General features: G+C 39.0%; 1 protein-coding gene across 1 annotated transcript in view; it reads right to left on the bottom strand.

Annotated features, from left to right (window-relative positions):
- The window catches only part of Ush2a (usherin), a 740,698-nt gene that overhangs the window by 25,572 nt on the left and 697,998 nt on the right, over positions 1-17,128 (bottom strand). Inside the window, exon 68 of the mRNA XM_015483330.2 lies at positions 1,445-1,651. Within this exon, the coding sequence (XP_015338816.1) occupies positions 1,445-1,651 (207 nt within the window). The remainder of the gene's footprint in view (positions 1-1,444; positions 1,652-17,128) is intronic.

Raw genomic sequence — 17,128 nt, 5'->3', positions numbered from 1 at the left:
CCAAAAAAAAAAAAAAAAATCCTTAGATCTATGTTAGCATCAGGTGCAGATATTTCTGAGCTTGAACGTTCATTTATTTCTGATACTGATGAGTTTTACAAAATATCATAGTCTTCTGTACTTCATCTTTATAAGATTATAAACTTTTCAGTTTATTTGGAGCAAACTTTTGACCTCAGTGTGGTTTAATTAAGTACTCTTTGGGAAAGAAGAGTTTCGAAATTAGAAATTAATTTTCACATTGATATAAGTAACATAATTAAGATGAGCTATATTATTTCAAAAACTGCATACCATGCACTCCAAATATAAATTGTTTTAGTTTATTAATATTATCATTTTATAAGCATGGATAATCAAGGGTTGATTGTATTTACATCATCTATATTTATTGAATACGAAGCCCTGTAGAAAATATGCTAATATTACTTTAACATTCAATATGAACCTTCATTGTATGTGAGTTCTCTTTTGAAATTGTGTTTCAATACCTGGCACTCAGGCCTCAGAGGATTTCTCCACGCTTGCCCAAATTGTTCCCTCAATTGGTCTAAATAATTTATAATGTAATACTAGGATATGCACAATCTGTATATGAAGTTTGTGTGAACAAAGTAGGGTACTCTCCACTTATTCATGAGAAACAGGAGAAGGGCACAGGCCATACCAAAGAGATAAGAGACATGCCCCACTGGCCCTTGGTCTCTTGGTTTCAATAATGCAGCAATTGGCCTAGTTGATTCTTAGTATCCCTTCCAGCAAGCAGCTTGGCTAATACACAATGTGAAAGACAATTTCTTTAAACATTCCCTCCTGCCTCCCATGTGCCCCAGCCCAAAGTGTTAACAACAACAACAACAACAACAACAAAAAAAAAACAAAACAGTGGCACCAGAGCTGCGCTGAGTGGGTCTGCTCTCTCTTCCAAAGGCCTAGAACTTACTAGAACTTTCTCGAAATCACCAAAACAAAGACCAAACTTTTGTTGTGCTATTAGAGATTGGTGTGTGTCAAAATGGGGAGCTCAAAGATATTTTTGCTCTATCTTGTCTTTGTTGCATTAATATTTATGCCCCCAACCCATTACCATTTATTGGTCTCTTAATATGAGCTCTCCCTTCGTTGAGTGCTTGACCTATGCTTTTCTAATTAAAGTAAATTGATTTAATTTGTTTATCTCCAACGTCTTAGGTTTCTTATATTTGCAGTCTTTAATACCACAGTGGGTGTATCTCTCCCTGACAGTTTTTATATTTTCTATGTGTTTTCTAAAGGCTCACTTTTTCTTCTCGAAAGGATCTTTGTGCTCTTATGTTCACTGGAGGACAGAGGGGAACAGAAGGGTAAGAAAGAAGAATGGATAAGAAAAAGCAAAGGCATCAGGAGCAATGCTTTTTAACATAAACCAGTCCTGGGTTTTATCCCAGAGAACGCTGCTGCTCACCACGGTGTGGGCCCCACTGGTGTTGGAGAATAGCCTGTAGAGACTGACGTTCCCGTTGGGCTTCCCAGGGACACTGATGTTGACCACTGCTTGGGTAGAAGAGACCGCATGGAACGTGGGGGCTCTGAGACCTTCTGGGGGGGCAGGACCAGTTCTACACCTTGTCCAGCTACTGGGGGCTTTTCCTGCTGAATTCACTGCCCAGACCTACAAGAGAAATCAACAAGACCAGAGAAGAGCAAGTTACCCTCAGGCTGGGGGGAGGGGGGAAATCAAAAAAAGCAACTGAAGACAACAGAATCAGATAAAATTTGATTTTGTAACTTCTCCATCACAAAGGACTATGAGAACATATAGTGGGCCACTAAGGATGTCAGAATGCAGTAGGTGGGTATTATCCTAATGAAAAGCAGCTCCTCTCTGTGAGGGAAGCAGAGAGAGTTTGTCAGCTTCTGCAAACTGGACGAATCTGCAGACTACATAAAACTCAGCAATTCTTAAAACACTGTCCCCAACAAATCTGCATGAAAATTAAATTTTCTTTCATCAAGGAGGAAATAAACATATGGAAAGATGTATAATCTTATTTATCAAGAACCATTTGTATAATTAAACGCGAGTATCCTAAAAGGTTGCCTTAGGTCGTCATTTGCATGAGTAAGTAATTTGTAGAATGTCAGGTACAATAGACAGAGTAGATGGATGTGTGAGTGTATAGGGTTAAATTAAGCCAAATAATAGCCAACTACACAGTGATCAATCAGAATGATAGATCTAAATGGCAATACAAGAAGACTGTCTGTGTGTTTAGGAGTAGAAGTATTCCTTAGTAAGCTTTCATGTGCAAGTCTTACTTCAGGAATCTTTTTTTCCCCCCTCATTGGATGTTTCTGCTTGTTCCCTCCCCCACCTCTCTTTTTAATAAAAAATTTACCCTGAGCATTTAGAGACAAGTCCATAAAATGTGTTTGATTTCAGAGTGCACACATCCCAGGTATGCGGTCTTAAAAAAAGCATGCAGAATGTTCAAAATGTAAGATATTTAGGGAAAAAAAAAACACTGTTGGCGAGTACTTTGAAGTCAGAGTTTAGCTTTGTTTTGGTTTACATCAATAATATCTTCAAGAGAAGAAACATCAGACTGATTTTTAGTAGTTAGACCAACTCCTATCAGTGTTTCCATGCCTCTTTTGGAGGATTTCTTTGTACAAGCCAATTTCTGAGGTTGAATTGCTGTCAAATGCAAATCTCCAGCCCCTTGCTGATAGGAGTGCCAGCAGCCCCATTTTTAAAAGAGACAACTAACCTACTTACATAGTCAACCCTGCTCTTTTAAGAGCTTGGGTACCTCTCATTTGCATAATAATCACTTACATTTGTATAAACTCCACATTTTACAAGTATTTTCACATCTGTTAGTTTACTTAGTCCTCACAAGGGCAAACTTATAAGGTGAGTAGAGAAAGTATGAACAGCCCCCTTATGCAGGTGGGAAAACCGAGTTTCAGAAAATCCCACCATCTTGCTCAGTGTGACAGAAGTTGTAAGAGCTGAAGCTAGAAGCCAGAGCTCTTTCCAATAAACTGCTTTTGATTCTGTATGTCATCTATATGCATAAATAAAACACTCAGGATCACAAAATTAAATGACTTGTCCATAGATGAATACCTGCAATTCTGGATTAGGTAAGGTCTCTTAGCTTCCAAGGATGGATAGACATGGTAAATTGTCTTAGGTGCAGGGTGCTGGGGGGTGGGGGGTTTACTCTGATGGGCATAGGAAAGAAAGGAGCAGGAAGCTGTTAGCAATGGAAGAGCTGGGCTTCCAGAAAACTAGAGGTCAGACTACACCCGCAGCTGCTCTTGTCCACTCTGAAATAGCCACAGTCTTAAAAATAGAGGGGAGGGTAAAGAAAAGATCATATTTGGGACTGATGAGGAAGGGTCCCTGGCTTCTCAATCTGCTCCATAAATATTTTTCCAGGAGGTGGGATGGAGACACGATTTGGAAAAAGGATACAAAATAAAGTACCAATGTGGACGTCAAATTTTTTTGCTGAGATCAGAGCTTTGGTGACTTAAAGGCATGTAAAATTTTATTCAGGGTCACAATAGATAGAGAAGAAAATGAGGAGAAAAGGCCAACTAGGTATAATGAAAGAACAATCCAGCAAGTTGCCAATTAATTACTGAGCACCAATAGGAGACAGCTGTAGTGTAGGCATGGTGTGTTGAAAGAAAATGAGATGAAATAAGTTTAAGTCATAGAAAGGGCTCAGCACAGTTCTAATCCAGGGTATGAACAATTACTTTTCTTCCATTTCTGATGTAGATATAGAATCATAAATATTATTAAGCCTTTTGAATGCAGATGTTGGAGATAATAGTAAATCTCATGCCCACCTGCATCACACAGGCTTTTATCAGATGGAGTCCTATTTTAAAAATGTAATTTAATCCATCATATTTAAAACTCTTGGCCCTCAGTATTAGAGGGTTCTTTTTTTCTTTCTTTTCTGTATTTCTTTAGGAATATTCTTCTCTAAAAACAGGCAATACAAAATTCCCTATTACTAACTGGGAGTGCATGTAGGATCTAGTCTTTTGTCTTTGACAGGAGACCTTCATAACACATTGCTCTTTTTCCTAGACTTTCTTTTTAGTATTCAATCAATTTGAGATCAAAATAGCATTCATATAAATCAACATGCTTATGCAAAGCAGGATCAGCCTATTTACATGAGCTACTGTGAAAATGAAAACAGTTACAATGAAGAGAAGGCTGACGGAGATAATGAAGGGTTGTGGATTTCACAAAACTTGTATCAAGGCAGTGTCTCTGTGATAAAAAACACCAAAAAAAGAGGAAAAGAGAACCTGTCAATGAAATGCTTTATTCTGTCTTTGTCGTTTTCTCTGTTATGGTAAAAATTTTGACAATACCAGAATTTACTATGGAATTTTGTCTATCCAGCTAAACAGAAGGTAGAGAAGCTGAAATGTAGTTCAGAAAAACAAACAAACAAACAAACAAACAAACAAAACCTAAAAGAATAAGCCTATGATTTTCACTGAGAAGTAATGTGCCAAGGTTTGGAGACATCTTTATGGGATAGAAAGAGAAGCGGCCGAGATCTTGTATGGGAAATTTTGAGTACTACATCCTGATCTTTTATTTTTGTTTTGTTTTGCTTTTTTTTGTGTTACAGGAGATAGAACCCAGCACTCATGCATGCTAGACAGGGGCTCTACCACTGGGCTACATCCCCAACGACCTGACCTTTTAGTCTTAACAAACCAATATAAAAATCAGAAATGGAATGTCTCATGAACAGACAAGAGTGGGCTACTTTATGTATCTCTACCTGTCTTCTTTGTCTGTTGGGGCTCAAACCACCGTCCACTGATCTATGGTGCCCTAGTGAGCTGAGTACTTTGAACTAAAGGACATTGGAAGGCTTCAAAGCAAGATCTTTGTGACCTTCTCCCATCCTCCATTCTCCTACCACTGATTCTCCCCTGAACTGAAATATAGAAGCCAGAATTTCTTTCTCCCAAGAGGGTTATAGACACTAGAACTCTCCCCACCAATAACCCCCCACACACGCACACCAACTGTAAAACCTAGAAAGGTCACTCTCTTGCTCTTTCTCCTTTGAAGATTCTTATTCCAGTGGATCTTTTCCTATTCCTGGGAAAAAAGAAAGCTACACAAAGTGGTCAAGAAGAATCTGAAAGACAGGTCTTGCCGGGTTTCTCTATGAAGTCTATTAGCATTAGATGATACATTTTTTATTTGCTTGTTGTTTATTCCAGTATTAGGGATGGACCCCAGGGCCTCACGCGTGCCAGCAAGCACTCTACCACTGAGCCTGAGCCACATCCCCATTCCCTAGATGATACCCTTTTGTCTTATTACATTTCCAAAAGGCTGTCCATTCTTCACCGAAACTCAGCATAAACGGTTTTTCTTTGATCTTTGAGTCTTCATTCCCAAAGGCTCCTGTATCACATAAAACTTTGATTAAATATATTTGTTATGCTTTTCTCTTGCAAACCTGTCTTTTGCTACAGGAGTGTGGGCTGTGACCCTTTTGATGGGTGAGGAAAGGGGTCACACCTCTTATTCCTATCTATCTACCCATCTGTCCATTTGTCATGTATCTACCTACATATCTTTTATCTGACAATCAGTCCATCCAGTTTGTTTCCTGAGATTCCCTCAAATAATCCTTGGGTCCATAAACATAATGCATGAACTACTCATAGGGAGGGTCATAACTGAGAAAGGAGAAGTGGTAAGGCTTATGGATTCTAGGGCCAAGAGGACAAAAAGTAAGGCACTCTCATCTTTGATTAGTTCACAGTATCTTTACACTTGAGGCATGCACACTGAACATTCTTTCATAATCAACAAATTGAAGATGATAAAGGTTTCCACCAAAAGACCAATTATTCAGTTTTGGTGACCATTTTACATGTGTACATGTAACTGCATACAGCTATGACCACAAGAGCCAGGAACTTCTCAGCAAAAAGCTGTTAGAGAGCAAGTTAAGACTGACCAAATTAGAGGTTTTTTTTTTTTTTTTCCCTTTAAGGTTACTGTTATAAATTTAAAAAGATTTATCATGTAAGATGTCATAGAAAATACAGATTTGCTACTTTTAATAAATATAAAATAACTACAATTATTTATTCACAGATTCTATAATTTGACCAGCAACACAGTAGATTAACGTCAGTTTATATTTCTGTTTGCAATGTATTTTCTAATCTAGTGAATACTACCACCATTATGCTTGTTGTTCATTAAAAACTGAAACTATTATTTACTTAACCTGCAAAGGACTAATTATTGCATTTTGCCATAAATAATTTTAATTACATGCAGTGTCATCATCTGCCACTAATTTGCCACAATTACACTACATGTACTCACTTATCTTCCCTTGAAAAAGTGCATCTTAGGAATCTACTTGGAGAAGAGTCTTTGTCAAAATATGTTCCTTGGCTAGTATCACCAAGATCATTTGGATCCCTGTATCAGAATCTCTGGAGAGAGGACCTGGGAACCTACCCTCTTAATTTACTTCAACGTAATTTTTTTTTTTTTTTTTTTTTTTGGTACCGGGGATTGAATTCAGGGGATTTGACCACTGAGCCACATCTCCAGCCCTATTTTGAATTTTTTATTTAGAGAAAGGGTCTCACTGAGTTGCTTAGCCCTTCGCTTTTGCTGAGGCTGGCTTTGAACTTGTGATCCTCCTGCCTCATTCTCCTGAACTGCTGGGATTGCAGGCTTGCTCCACTGTGACTGGCCTACCACGTAATTCTTGTGCCCAACATTGTCTGAGAAACACAATGAGCTGTTCTCTGGAGAACCAGGCACAGAAGTTTTCAGTTTCTACCCATGTTATGTATTGAAAAAAGTACTTTTTTGTTGACTTTGGCACTATCTTCAGTCATTTTAAAAACTGTATGAATGCATCTCTTTTAGTATGTTACTAAAGTAGTAATCATCATAAAGCTTACTACCATGGATGTCACAGTTCCAAACAGAACCAGAGTTCACTAACTTGGCAGAACTACCCCTTATCTCCTTGTTTTCACTTCTTGAAACCCTGATATTTCTGGAACTTGTGGGGTTATTCCTTGCTACCCAGATGACTATTATTTTAAATGCTCCCAATTCCTCTCAGCCCAACATTTTTTCTTTCAATTTTATTCCAGGAGGAAAGCAAGAATTCGTAAGCAGAAGTAATTTTTATGTTTTTGTTTTTATAAGTGGGAAAGAGAAGAGCCACTACTCTGCTTGGGATAGGAGGAGAGATATAGCCAAAGAGTGCCTCCATCAACAAGTTAGTCCTTCTTCAGCACATGACAGTAAAAAGGTTTTCACTTTAATATTTGCCTCAATGGCCTATATCTTTCTGAATTAACTTCCTTAGTTTGGATATTTTGCAAGTATTGTCTTGGTAAAATGTGAAATTGGTCATGTCAATTCAAAGGGGGTTCCTGATGTGTTTTTTTCTTGATCTTAAGAAAAATCCCTTATTTGAAAAAATATTTTATGATTCTTTTGAAAATGCTACATGTTAAAACCAAGGGAACATATGTTGGTGATTGTGATATTTTTCTATACCAAAAACAAACCAGCACCACAACAAAAACCACAAAACAACAACCAAAACCAACAACCCTTTACTCTGTTGACTCCTGATGTATTGATGGTGGCTATCCTTGCAATTTGAAAGTTTGCACTTTCTAGGCTGCTAATTATAAGAGCTATAATAGCTAACTTTCAGAGGATTAAGAAATGGAGGAATTGTTTAGCGCTCTGCAACTTCTGTGATGTCCTTTAACATGCTTCCTTGTGCAATAAGGACACATTTTGATTAAAATAAAGATTTTAACAATTCTGAGGACAATTTCATATCAAGTAGAACTAAAGACACAATCAGGACAACTTCATATGAAGCAGAACTAGAGACACAATCTCCCTGTTTACAAAAGCTGGAGACTGTGAATATATTTTCTTAAGAATTCACATCAGAAATAAAAATCCAGCATGAACAGCCATGCCAGTAATTAATAAGTAGAGTAAACAGGTTGCATGTTAACAGGCAAACAATTAAATTATTTGTTTCCTAGGGACATGTAATGAGATTGTTATCACATTCCCATGAGGGAGACAAATAGATATTAAAAAGGTCTTTCCAATACCTGTATTGGCTAAGGCCAAGAGCTAATTCAATAGATTCGATCAAAATCACTGCTTCTTTCACTGCTCTTGATTTATGACTTTGGCTGTAGTTAGTCATCACTCATTGCAGTTTGCTCTCCAGTGCTCATAAATTATGCCTCATAAATAAAAAGATACAATCAAGGAAATCATATCAATTCATCTACAACCTTGGGGTATATTTTCCCATGGCATTCATGCTAATGCCTTTTTAAAGGGTAGTTTGTCGTGGGTTTTGAATATGTTTGAATAGCAATATGCCAAGTTGGGCTTTGCCAGAATTGTGGTTTGGGAGACTCGTCACTGAAAAGAAAAGGCAATAAATCTGAAATTACATGATTACAAGATTATTTTATTTCATGAGTAGCCCTGCAGGCTACAGCCATAAAGGAATAACTTGCTGAAAAGATCTATGTAGCTGTCTATTCCACTATCCACCTGTCTGATTTCCTTTTATCATCAAATGGACTTTTTTTTCCGGCATCTCTGTTTGCATGGTACTTTACCGGATATGTTACAGTCACACTTTTACAGATAGAGTCTCTGTAAAACACTTTGGATCCAGGCTCCTTTCATCTAAAACACTTTGGATCAGGCAAGATGGAACATGATTTTAATTGAATTCTGGGACCCAGGGGAGGAAGGGTACAGCAGGACATTGTCTTGCTTCCTACTGGCACTTTTGAAATTCAGAGACGTGAAACAACTAAAGAAATTACATGGTACTTCCCCTGCTGGGAATGGGTGTCTTCTTTCGTGACTGCTTAGCATACTGCCATGCTCATTGGAGTTGTTCCATAAATACGAATATGGCTCTTTTCTAAAATGTGAGGAAGGAAAATATGAGTGGGAAATACTGAAATTGACCTTGATTCATTTTTAATAATAATGAAAATGTGAAATGTATTACATGTTACTCTTTATTGCTTACTTATGCTTTCCCTGAAAGAAAACAGGAACTCCGTCCCATTCACCTCTCCTAGGGGAAGTTAATTGGTTTATGCTTTTGTTTGTATATTGTGTGTTTGAATCTATTTCATCCTCCTAACAACTCTATGGGGTTACCCTCACTTTACAAATGATGAAACTGAGGTGCAGAGAAGTTTATCCAACTTGGAAAGTAGTAGGGCCAGCCTTCCCCTATAACCATGGGATATAAAGGCCCAAACTTTCTACCACTTTCTCTGTGAAGCCACTGAGGAAGGCCTGGCATGGCTTCCAATGTGTGGATTGCTGCCTGGGCCCGTTGCTGAACTCTGTAGGGACTGCTTCTGTGGAGGACAGCCCCAAAGTGAGATGGTGGAAACCTCCATGAACCCAGTGGCATCCATTCCTGCCATTTGTCTTGCTTTAAACAATATTGCGTATTATACAGAGGCAAGTGCTACTCACATTCTTCCCACACTGTTCAAAACATGTCGAGATGTATCAAAATTCCTTTATGCTTCCTAAAATGATAATTAGACCCTAACTGATGTAGCTTATACTTTCTCCACAAAAAGTTGTGAGAGTAAGCTAAGAGAACAATCACCAAGTAGGATTAACATCTCCGGGAATGAGAGTACAGTTAACTAGGTAAGACTACTTATCCTCCAGGAATTCAACAGGGTGAGCCATTTCTAGGTGCCAGACACTGGTCTATGAACTGGGCAGTGATCAAGGCTGGAATGAACACATGGGTGGCCAGAGGCAGTCATGAAGAAGCAGGTAATGGTACCTACTAGAAAGGAGAAGATTTACTGTGGGGTGACGTATGCATGGTAGTAGAGTAGAGATGCTTGGCTTGTCTAGGAGGTTCTCTCAGGAGGTGGTGATCAAGCTGGGGTGCACCCAACAGGAGGCCACCATGTGAAGATGGAGAGAAAAAACATTCTGTGAAAAAGGAAGAGCATGTGCAAAGAATGTGGATTCTCAGCCCAGGGCTGGTATGGCTGGCCTTAGTGAGAAAGAATCAGAGGGCAGCAAGAGAAGGATAGAAGCAGAAAGATATGAAACCATGAAAGTCCTCATGGAACCAGAGAGGAGTTTGTGTTTTACGTGAAGCTAAGGGAACATTCCCAGTGGGTCAATCACTATTTGATTTGTATTTGATAGGAACAGTGAGTACTGAACACTTTCTATGCATTTATGTATTAAATTTGAATTTAATATGAAACCATGTCCTAGCCTTTCAATTAAGGTTCACAGCAATAAGTCTTTTCACCCTAATTTTAAAGCTAAGGAAACTAAAGCTTAGTGAATTTTAAATCACTCGAGGAGTATCCAGAGCCAGCAAGTAAATGTACCCCTAAAATGTTGGGAAGTCGGCTTCTGAAGCTGGTAAAGAAGCTATCATTTAGCAGAACCTTCACTGACTGTCGGGCCTGAGTTCTGACTGTGCCCCCCTTTTCACTGGGTAATTTGCTAAGTGATTTAGATACCTGATGATTAAAAATAATAATAACTACACCTGCCTCATAGGACCATTCTAAGAGTTAGATACAATAATGTTTCTATAAATTCACGAGGAATGGGGTAGAGAATAATTACGTTTATAAATAGTTAGCCAAGATTTTGAAAGCTCCAGAGACATATAAGAAAGCAATTTGAAAGCAACTGTGACATAGAATTTAAAAACACAGGGTTTGAAACCTGAATCTTAAGGTTCAAATTTTATCCTTCTCATTCTCTGCTCTACATCCCTGGACACGTTACCTATTTTCTCACTTCCTTAGCTCTCTCACCTGGAAAATGATATTAACCACACTTACCTCAAATGGTTGTTTTGAGAGTAGTTAATTCACATAAAGTTCTTAGCATATTTTTTTTAGCATACAACAAACACGACATAAATAATAGTGGTTATTATTATATTATTTGTGTGAAAAAAAAACATGGAAGACTGAGTTACAGTTGGGAAGAGACAATGGGACTAGTAACAACTTAGTAACTCACTTCTGGGTCCCAATTAGTTGTTATGGATCAATGAGAGATTTGCAAACCTTATAACATTCTGTGTTCAGCCCACATGTCTCTCTTTATCTTTCTTCCAAATTCTTCACTCCAGAGCTTTAAGGGCTAGAATAAATAAAAGCCTGGATTTTCCAGAAATATTTCTCCTATACTAAAATTTATTCATTGGATAGCATTCTCTATTTTGCCTTATTACTGAAAATTTCTCAGAAAGTCCCCAAGCAAAAATTGGTGGGAAAACTGGATATCTATATGAAAAAAAAAATGAAACTATATCCCTATTTCTAACTGCACAAAAATTAACTCAAAATGTATCAGAGACCAAGTATAACCCCAGAAAATTTGCAAATGTTAGAACAAAAAGTATGAAAAACGTTTTGACATATGAGCATAAGCAAAGAGTTCCTGAAGAGGACTCTTAGAGTTCAGGAAATAAGAAAAAGAATCAATAAATGGGATGTCATCAAATTTAAAAAGCTTCTCAACATTGCCGCAGTCTGGCTGGGCACAAATGCCGCAGTCTGGCTGGGCACACAATCACGAGCCACCACACAGCTTGTAGATTCAAACAGCAACTCTTTATTCCCGAACTCACACCAGCCGTCTACAATCACGTTCTGGGGAAATCCACGTTCTCTGCCCAAATCCACTCCCACTGGGCTTCTGTCCCCCAAAGATAAACTTAAAATAACCCTTTTTACACTAAACTTTTTAAATTTGGATTCATAAGGACTTAGTGCTGCGGAAAGACATATGTATCCAAAAAATGTACATAAGCCTAAGGTACTTTGGAAAGATATTCTAACAGGACAATGGAAAGGTCCTGACCCAGTGATTGTCTGGAGTCGGGGGTCTGTTTGTGTTTTTCCACAGGGAGAACAGCAGCCCATTTGGATTCCAGAGAGATTAACTAAAACAATTTCTACAGATCGAAAAGAAGATGATTTGACTCAAATCCATAACAGCTGATATCCAGAACTCCAGCTTGGCCATTCTTACATCTGCGACAGTGATTAACCAGGATGCTTTTTTCAATAGCTATTTTATTATTGCATTTTTCCACATCATAAGGTTCTATTTTTATTTTTTGAGCTCATACAAACCTAGGTTAATGTTTTTCTGATCATTTTTATTTTTTGACTGTGGAGTTTTTAAACATTGCAATGGAGATTTCACCCAGGTAAAGCTAATCAGAAGAGGGGAGATGCTGGGAGCCATTAGCCAAGTAGGTATGACAGTTTCCTTGCCAGCGTACCCCATGTTGCAGTGACATTGAATGTAGGTGACCTTGCTCAAGGACCAGGGCGGATTAGGGTGTTCCCGGTTTAGGATAATCGGGTTTAGGGCGTTCCAGGTTTAAGATTATTCCTGCTGGGAATAGGGCGTATCCTGCTGCCTGAGTTCCCCTTGAGTTCTCACGGGATTCAGACAGTATATTTTGGGAGAGAGAAGCCCAGTGGGAGTGGATTTGGGCAGAGAACGTGGATTTCCCCAGAACGTGATTGTAGACGGCTGGTGTGAGTTCGGGAATAAAGAGTTGCTGTTTGAATCTACAAGCTGTGTGGTGGCTCGTGATTGTGTGCCCAGCCAGACTGCGGCACAACATCAAAGAAAACAAGAGTGAAGAGACATCCAACATAAAGGAGGAAAATCTTAGCTATTCTTAACAACAGAAGATTAATACCCAAAATATATAAGGAATGCCCAAAACTCAACCTTAAAAAGGCAAATAATGTAATCAAGACATAGGCAAATGAACTGAACAGAACCTTCTCAAGAGAAGTAAGTACAAATGGTCAACTATATGAAAAATGTTCAGTATCTCTAGCCTTTGGGGAAACACAAATCAAAATGACACTGAGATTCCATCTCACTCCAGTTAAAATGGCAATCATCAAGAATAGTAATAGCAATAAATGCTGTTGAAGACAATGGGAAAAAGAAACCCTTACACACGGTTGGAGGGAATGTAAATTAGTACAGCCATTATGGCACTAAGTGTGGAGGTTCCTCAAAAAGTTCAAAATAGAACTGTCATAGAATCCAGCTGCATAGTTCCTTGGTATTTAGCCACAAGAATTAAAGTCAACATGCTTTGGAGATACATGCATACTTATGTTGACTGCAGCACAATTCACAATAGCCAAGTCATGAAATCAGCCTAGGTGTCCATCAAGAGGTGAATGGATAAAGTAAATGAAATATATATAAACATATATTAATGTATATATTCAGTCATAAAGAAGAATGAAGTTATGTCATTTGCATGAAAATGGGTAGAACTGAAGCTCAAAACTTTGAGCAAAGTAATTCAGACTTAGTAAACTGAGGTATGTTTTCCCTCATGTGTGGGCGGTAGAAAGGAAAAAAAATAAAACAGGAAAAGGAGACACCGTGAAAGTAGAAAGGAGACTATTAGGGTAAAGGGAGGTGATTAGGGGAGGAAAGAAAGAAGGGTGTGGGTGTTGGAGAGTGAAATTGATTAAACTGTGTTTTTGAGTATGTGTAAATATGCCACCATGAAACCTACCGATTTGTGTAACTAATGCACCAATAACAAATGAAAACATTGGAGCAATTCAACGGGTCCTTCATTGAAAAGAATTTTATTTCTGGTTTCCATTACGAATATGCCTATAGCATCAAGGAGAGAATTGTCCAGTTTCTTAGATGCTTATAGGCATCTTAGTAATGATCAGATCCATCAACGGATAGATAAATCAATTAACGGGAAGTCTCAACTATCTCTTAAAGATCTCAATCAGAGGCATCTGATTTACTTAAATATGTTAGTGTTGTTTCCACCTATAGATTTGATTGCCTCATTTAGATCAAGGCATTTATTTAGAATTTGATGGAAATATATCATTGGTTCAAGTACTTAAGTGCAATCCACCTTAAGTCTTCAGATTTACTTAGCGGTTTATCAATATCGAGAGACTGGCAAGCCAAAGCCTGTCAAGTGATCATCTAACCCTGGAAGGATTCTACCCGAGAAGGCAATGTGGTGTGTGGGGTGAGAAGTGCCAGGCTGAGGTCTGGGGAATGTGCTGGCTTTTCTCCAGATCTATTTCCTGACCTTCTCTGGACTCTCTGACATTCTCTGTATCCCAGGAGGCTGACTTCCACAGACCCCCCTCACCTGGATCATTTCTCCTCTGGCCTCTTTCCAGCTGGATTTGTTCCAAGGGAGGAGAGAGTTCAGAGTCTATATGTCTCCTGCTCCCCTCTCTTTGGCACCACAGTTTGACAAGGTTGCCTTCCTTCTCAAAGCTTCTCCCCTGTCCCTTCAGACCTGGAAGGTGACAGTTAGTCCCTGGATAGTTCAACATCCCTTATTGAGTTTCTGAATTCTGCCCACACCTCCATAATTGGTCTCCTCATAAAATTCTCTTCAAATACCCTTTGGAGTGTGCCATCTGTTCCTTGTTAAGATCCTGATGGATATAGAGGAGAACATTTTGAACTTTTACACTGGTACCAATAAGAGTGCTTGAGAGATGCATTTGATCATAAGAATGGAAATTTGGAAGAATGTTCATGGTCATCGTGATCCTCCTCCTCCTCCTCCTCCTCCTCTTCCTCCTCCTCTTCCTCCTCCTCCTCCTCCTCCTTCTTCTCTTTCTCTTCCTTCTCCTCTTCCTCCTATCTCTGTTTTTCTGGGTGAGACTCAAGATATAGAGAAATAGTGCCTCCTCATTTGTCTGTGGAATGATTTTGGTTAGGTAGCTCTTTCATACCCCCTCTGCTGTACCCATCAGCCTGGCCAGGTAGTTAAATAAGAGTTGTTATGAGAATTTGGTGTGGAAACAGTGCTGTCTCTGAAGAGGAAAAGGCCTGTGCTACCCTAGGTCTGTTTTGCCATCACTTAGATCTTTTAAACTTCTATATTTAGAGCTATATCTCTATGGAAACATTATTCATGGACAAGTTTCTTTGTCTTATCAAACTAAACTTTAGGTCCCTAAGGGTTTTGTTTCTTGCTTCACTCTTACTAACTACACACTCTGAACATGGTAGGTACTTACTAGTGAAAAGTTATTAAATACTCTCCTATAGGATAAAAGAAAATAAGTAAACCATGTCTCATGTCTTCCTGGATATCTTTGCAGGACCTAAGCTTTAAGTGACTTTGGAGAGCCTTTGCTTTCATGGTCTCATCATGGAACCAGAACTCTTTGCGAAGAGCCTCATAGGAAAACAAGTTGGAATTACACATTATCTTCATTAGAAAATTCCAGAGGGTTTCACATTTTTTTTTTGTTCCAGCCAACATCCAACACAGAGAAAAGAGGATCAAATTACATTTGCAAAAGGGTGAGAACCCACCCATCTTTAGCTGAAAAACTTCTCTCAAAGCACACCAAAGTCTGCCAACAATAGCAGCTTCAGAATAGAGTCCTAAGAAACTAGGGAGACCTGCAGCATGCTTTTGAATGTGCTCACACGCGAGGCCAGAGATGTCCCACAGGCAACAGAATGCCTGAGGGAAAAAAGTGAGCCACCCCCATCCTAGTGGCCTTCAGTCTAAGCTGTAAGCTCGGACACCAAAGTTTTAGAACAAATGCACCGCCTGAGTCACACAATATCAATAAATCATTTAAAACCTTGATCTGTGGGAAGTGGGGGTGGACGGAGCTCAGTTCTTGTGGGAGAAACTAACCAAACAAAAGCCTCTATGCTGGTCAGAACCTAATTAAATGCAAGTCCAAAACCAAACAGAAAACAAGCTCAATAAGTTGTCTCTAAATGGGATACAGAAAATGCTTAGGGAAGGGACAGGGTAAGGGTAGCGGCTATAGAAAACAGCACTATGAAGTGTGTAGCTGGTCAGACTACATATGGGCTTTGGGAGAAATTTTAGTCATGGCTATGTGGGCAAATTATTATTATTATTATTATTTTTCTGAGAAGAGAGATGGCAAGGACAAGGAAGGTTGATCTGCCTACTGAAGGAGTGTCACAGCTTCAGAGCCAATTGTGCTCTTGATTAGAAATTTTTACATTCTAATATTTTATTAATGATTCATTTGTACAGACAAAAGAATTCTTTAAACTCCGCTCTTTTCCATCTTGAAGAATGTATTTCCTTCTTTTAGCTGGTTGGGGGCTGGAAAAGAGGGAAGGGACTTGGACCTACTATGCAGCAAGTATCCTGCTAAACACACAAGATATCTTAGTTCTCACAACCCACCCATTATTTGATGAGAAAAACGAGGCTGTGAAATATTAAATATCTAATATGTTGTCCCAGGTGTGTGTTCCTAACTTGGTCTTTTCATTTGGAGAACAGAGAAGCTTTCAGTATCCAAAGTGAAAGAGCATAGAGTGCATATAATTCACAGGTGTAGAGGATTTGTCAATAGCATTGGTGTGTTCCCGGTACTGAGCTAGTTCTCATTTTTCTGCTAAGAGCATTTCTCCTACACCCCATATAGCCCTGAATGCAGAAAGGGGAGTTAGGAGCAGCCTGCCCAACTGTAGGACTTTATTCTCTTGGGTCACAGAAAACCACATGTGCAATAGGGCAAGTCAGAGTTCTGCACTTGGTGAATTTATGAATATTGGGAGAAAGAAGTCCTCTGTCTACTCCAAGGAGGGAAGGTAATAATAATAATGATTATTGTTGTACTAGTTGAATAGTTTCTGTGTATAAACTAGTGATTAGAGATTTTTAATCTCTAATCCCTCCATGGGATCCCTCCATGGGATCCTCCTGTGGTCTTCAGTCAGCTGCCTTTGGCAGGGACAGTCAGGATCCCCTTCTGTCTCCTTCACAACCCTTTCTTTCAACCTTTTGTTTATGGACATTGCTGATTTGTTAGACGACAGCAGACTGCTGTCCTGTGCAGGCTCCTGCATCACTGGGCCCAAGATCAGATGAGTGAGTCATAGGGTTGCCTCTAAGACTGACCTGTGGCTTCTTAATCACCCAGTCATGAAGCAGCAGAAGACTTCTGAGTCCCTGAGTGTGTGGGGGTGCTTATC

This window comes from Marmota marmota, unplaced genomic scaffold, assembly GCF_001458135.2.
Source record: "Marmota marmota marmota unplaced genomic scaffold, marMar, whole genome shotgun sequence".
NCBI lineage: Eukaryota > Metazoa > Chordata > Mammalia > Rodentia > Sciuridae > Marmota > Marmota marmota.
This window is presented reverse-complemented; position numbering and strand designations above follow the sequence as displayed.